We start from the raw sequence: 5000 nt of genomic DNA on the forward strand, positions 1-5000 counted from the left end.
CGAAAGGGGCAACTTTGCTACAACTTGACAAATCCCTTCTTTTGTTTTTCTTTCCCTTGAGAAATCGTTTCACATTCTCACCGGGCTTGGGCTCAGTGGCTTGCTCGTTCGCTCGCTCTCCAATCCTCGCTTTCTCTGGATTCACATTTAATGGAATTGTTTCTCGTCGCGAAAAGTGGGGGGGGGGGGGGAAGAGGCAGGAGAGAGGGAGGGAAAAGAGGAGATGAGGAGGGGCCTGTCCCTGGAGAGGCCGTGGATCTCCTAAATGCCTGCGGAATATTTCATTCTTTTCTGTTTCTGCCTCTGGTTGCAGAACCAGACGCGCACCACGTTCTTCTTAAGGTCCAGCTTCTCAGCGATGGCGGCGATCTTCTCGGAAGAGGGCCGCGGCTGGATGGCGAAGTAGGCTTCGAGCGAGCGCTTCTCCGGCGCCGCGATGGACGTGCGCTTGCGCTTCTTCTCTGCGCCGTTGAAGAGCTCCGGCTTGGTGAGCTTCTCGCGGTGAGACTTCTCCGCCTCCTCTAGCCACGCTTGCAGGATGGGTTTGAGCGCGATCATATTGTTGTGAGACAACGTGAGCGACTCGAACCTGCAGATGGTGCTCTGGCTGAGCGAGCCCACGCCGGGGATCTTGAGGTTGGCCAGCGCGGAGCCCACATCGGCCTGGGTCACCCCCAGCTTGATGCGTCGCTGCTTGAAGCGCTCGGCGAACGCCTCCAGGTCCCGGGGGTCGGCGTCCACGTCGCTCATGCAGCTCATGTGTGAGGGCAGCCCGTGCGCGTGGGCCATGCTGAGAGCGGCTTGGTGCATGGGGTTCATGGTAGCCATGGGCGGCGCGTGAGCTGGAGTGGACACCACGGCGCCGTCGGGGCCCGCCATGGCACCCAGCGCTAACCCGGGACTCAGGTGCTCCAGCAACTCGCCCTCAAGCGCCTGATGCGGCTGATGGTGGTGATGGTGGTGGTGGTGGTGGTGGTGGTGCGTGCCCGCCAGCGCGGACGGGTGCGAGATGGGCACCGACGAAGAGGAAGCAGCCGACGTGCACGGGATGGTATTCATGGTGTGGTAGGTGGCGTCCGGCTTGAAGGGGCTGTGGTGGGGCGGGTGATGGTGGTGGCTCTTGCTCTGGGAGACGATGTCCACCGCCGCCAGAGCCTCGGCGCGGGCCAGCAGACTCTCATCCAGCCCGCCGAATATATTGCTCTGCAATTGCAAGTAAAAGGCACACATCACTCTCAGCGGGGAATTGTGCGCACTCTCTCCGGAAGCTCCGGCCCAGAGCTCGACACCGCCGCCGCGCCTACAACATTCCCAGAACGTTAAAAATAAATTAAAAAAATAATAATAACAATCCTGAAGCTAGCAGGTGAGGAGGAGAGAAGGGAAGCCACGGAGAGAAGCCACGAGTGCACGAGGAGGAGGAAAGTGAGCCTGCAAACACAACACAACACAACACGCGCACAGGCAACATTCCAGGTCTTAAAAATTAACATGAAAGGAAAGACCCGCTGAATACATAAGAGAGAGAGGGGGGAAAATGGGTTGGAGGTGCGGGGTGATTTGCTGTGCAGACATGAAAAAAACATCAAGCAGATAAAGGGGGCTGTCAAAATCTGCCTTTAAGCGGTGATTATGCAGAAATACGCACCGGTGGGGTTGGAAGACACGCTCTCCGCATCGCCTCGGAGCCCCCGCCGCTGCCGCCGCTGCTGCCACTGCTACTGGAGCTGCTGCTCCGGCCTCCACCGCCCCCGCCACTGCCGCCACCGCCGCCAGCATTGCTCGAGCTGCTAGGAGAGCTGGCGGAGGGCGCCGCGGGTGCAGAGGACCCGGGCGAGGCGCTGTGCAATGCCGAGTACTTGGGCTCCACGTGCAGGCTGCCGCCGTGCGGCATGCTGAACGCCTGCTTGCTGTTCAGGGACATCATCATCATCTTCCCGGCCTGCCCGCGCGCCTGTATGTGGCGCACGCAACTGGCCCCGGTTGCCGGGACCCTCCGCAGAAGCGCTGGGCGAGAGCCGGAGCGGGAAAGGGCGAGGCAGAGTTGCTCTCACTCGCCGGCGCTCCGAGCTCGGCGCGCCTTGCCCCGGCTCCGCGCTCCACCGCTGGCTACGAGGTCAGTCTGCGCTGATGCTGGGCTCCGCTTGGCGCTGGCTGCAGACCTGGGCACGCGAAACTGCCCCGCGCTTCGCGGCCGCCGAGTTATACTCCCCTCTCCCCGCGCCTGCCCCCGCACCCCCGCCCGCCCTCCCTCCCTCCCGCGCGCCCCCGCCCTCCCCTGCCTGAAAGCGCAGGCTTCTCCTGCTCGGATTCTGGCGTCGCCCCTTCTCCCTCTCGGCTTCCTCCAGGCTTTGGTCCTTTCTGCTCTCCCGACACCCGCCTCCCGCTCCCCCGCCGCGCCCTCCACCTCCCCTTCCTGCCCCCGCCGGCGCTCTGATGCCGCCTCCCCTTCCCTGCGCCCCGCAGCTCTCACTTACAGCAGTGCCCCTGCTCAAACCCACGCCCCCCCGGCCAGGTCTGCGCTCCAGTCGCAGGGCACTTCCTACCTAAGAGCCGGCCGCCTGCCCCTCCTGCTTCTTCCACTCCGTCTCCGCCTCGCGGGGAAAAGAAACTACTAAATAAAGTTGCGGACCAAGGCAGCCTTGGGTGGGATTTTCCCTAGACTACAAGGAACGCCTCTTACCTAGCTGCCTCCCCCGCCTCCTGCTTACCGCTAAGTTCCAGGCCTCCGACCCCAACTCGGCCCGCCTCTCCCCGCAGCTCGGGTGACCCTGATCCCTGGCTCGCCACCACAGTGGAGAACGCGGACCCTGCCGCCGACCTGGATCTTCTGCTCTGCTCTGCGCTTCCGGCTGGTACGAGCAGCGCTTGGCGTTTCTCTGCGCCCCCTCGGCCTGGCGGGTGCCTGGTGCCAAAGAGACCTGGGGTCCGCAGGGCTGCAGGGCTTTCTCTTACTCGGTTTCTCACAGCTCTCAGCGGATTGGACGGCAGAGGAGACTGCTCCGGTCGCCTATGCGCATGCGACTCCTACCCCCCCCCCCCCCGCCGCCAGCCAGACCCCCGTGTACTCCCCCAACGCCACCACCGACAGACACTCCTCTCCACCCTCTTTTCTCTTCCTCCGGATCTTCCTCCTCCTCCTCCCTGTCTCCAGTTCAGTGTGAGTTGGGTCTTGGGCGGATCCACTGGCAAACCCTGCCACTTCATTAGCCACAGTCAAAGGAGGACGGGGCAACTGACGGAGAGGCAGGGCCAGAGATCACAGAGCGCATGTGCCGCAGAATATCCCCCCCACACACACACCCTAATAAACACACACACACGCCCTCAGGGGCTGGCACAAGCCCCACTTATCTTCATTTCCACAGCCGCTCGGTGCAGAGAGCCTATTTTTAGCCAACACTTTGCTCGCACTTTTGTCCCATTGTGGACCACTTTTCTTAGAAGTGGACACACACTCTTAGTTCCATTTGTAAAAGAAGCAGACAACCTCTCCTACACACACACGCACCGCCTTCCTCTCCTCCCCGCTCCGGTCTTCTCTCTACTTTCCTCTGTGCTGGGGCTGCTGTCACCTCCCCAGAGCGCGGGAGGAGCGGGATACAAGCGAGGGTGGAAGGCCCTAAGACCGGGACGCTGGAGCCCGCCGGTGGCCCGACCCGGACGGGGATGGCTGGGAGCAGGTGCAGGCACACGGTGCCTGGGGAAGGCGAGCAGGTGCGAGAGCAGGCGGCAGGCCTGAGAGGCGCTGGCGCGCGTTGGGACGAAACAGAGTGGGAACGAGCGTGGCGAAGGGGGACCCTCGAGTGGTCAGCGCCTGGAAGCCCCGCGGCGGCGGCAAGTAGGGGGGTCTCTCGTTCACCCATGACCCCTGCGGGGCGAGATGGCAGGTTCAAGTCGGGAGCTCAGTCCTCGGGAGTCGCCAGAGACTAGGAAGGCTGCCGCAAACGGCGCGCGACGGGCTCTGTCCATGGTGCTTAACCCCCTTGCAACCCCAGGGCTTGCCTTCCTCCTCCCCTATGTGGAGGAAAATAATAAATAGCAGCCGAAGGGAATTCCTACCAGCAGTGTTCCTGAGCAGAAGCCCGGAGAAGCCTGGACGCGGGACTGGAGAGGGGGTGTTGACATGAATGAATGTGTCTTGCGCCGGTCGGTTCAAGTAAATGCTTAGGTGTTTAATTTCTACCTCAACAACAGCCAGGGTAATTTCAAGGAAATAAAGAAATGACATTGCACAGCTCTCACTGTCTCAAGATTCGAGAAATGAAATAAATCAAAGTTAAAGGCTTGAGTATCATTTAATTATAGTGCGAATAGCGCTTTGAAAGAAGTAGAACAACATCTCTAAACAAATTATGACTGGGCCAGGAAGGAATTATTAGATTGAAATTTCATTTAGGCTCGGGAGACACCGCGCTTCACTGTGTAATCTGCTATGCCTCATCTGATTTGTATGCTTAATTCAGCTTGACGAATTTATTAGTTTTCGTAATAGTGAAAAAATTGAGCAGTACTATGGGCTAATGCATTGTGTGTACTATAAATTGTATGTCATCGTGGAAAGGCTGAAGTCTATAGAAATCTTGTATTAACGTCGGTATAGGAGGGAGGATTTTCGTGCAAACCTTGGAGAGGTTCACGCCAAACTCCAGTGTTGCTGGGTCTCACTGGTCCATTAACGTATCGTCATACTAATTAGACTACTTCATCAGTGATGTAATTTCAAACTTCAAATTATGTTCTAATTAACAAGGGTTGTCCAATCTGCTTAATCTTCAAACGGCTTGGGATGGTCTAATTAGTATAAACTGTTGAGCATCTCTAAAGCCTAAAAAAAAAAATCCATTAAAATATTTTTGGTATGTATTCTATCAATACTGTGTAAGAACCAAAGGTCTAAAAGTGAGAGTGGAGGAGGAAAATAACTGGAAGGCAAAGGTCTGCATCTACCAGTTCCCCCAGATTATAATACTAAGTGAATCACGGGAGAAACTTTTGGG

The 5000-nt window shown here is 58.3% G+C and overlaps 1 protein-coding gene across 1 annotated transcript; it reads right to left on the bottom strand.

The window, feature by feature from the left end:
• Positions 1-261: 261 nt before the first annotated feature.
• On the bottom strand, positions 262-1933 carry POU4F2 (POU class 4 homeobox 2). Its single transcript, XM_061191618.1, has 2 exons — positions 1649-1933; positions 262-1203 (listed from the first exon to the last, which is right to left on the bottom strand). Exons 1-2 carry the CDS (start codon positions 1931-1933, stop codon positions 262-264), a joined length of 1227 nt encoding a protein of 408 aa, XP_061047601.1.
• Positions 1934-5000: the final 3067 nt, after the last annotated feature.

This window comes from Eubalaena glacialis, chromosome 5 (assembly GCF_028564815.1).
Source record: "Eubalaena glacialis isolate mEubGla1 chromosome 5, mEubGla1.1.hap2.+ XY, whole genome shotgun sequence".
In the NCBI taxonomy this organism is placed as follows: domain Eukaryota; kingdom Metazoa; phylum Chordata; class Mammalia; order Artiodactyla; family Balaenidae; genus Eubalaena; species Eubalaena glacialis.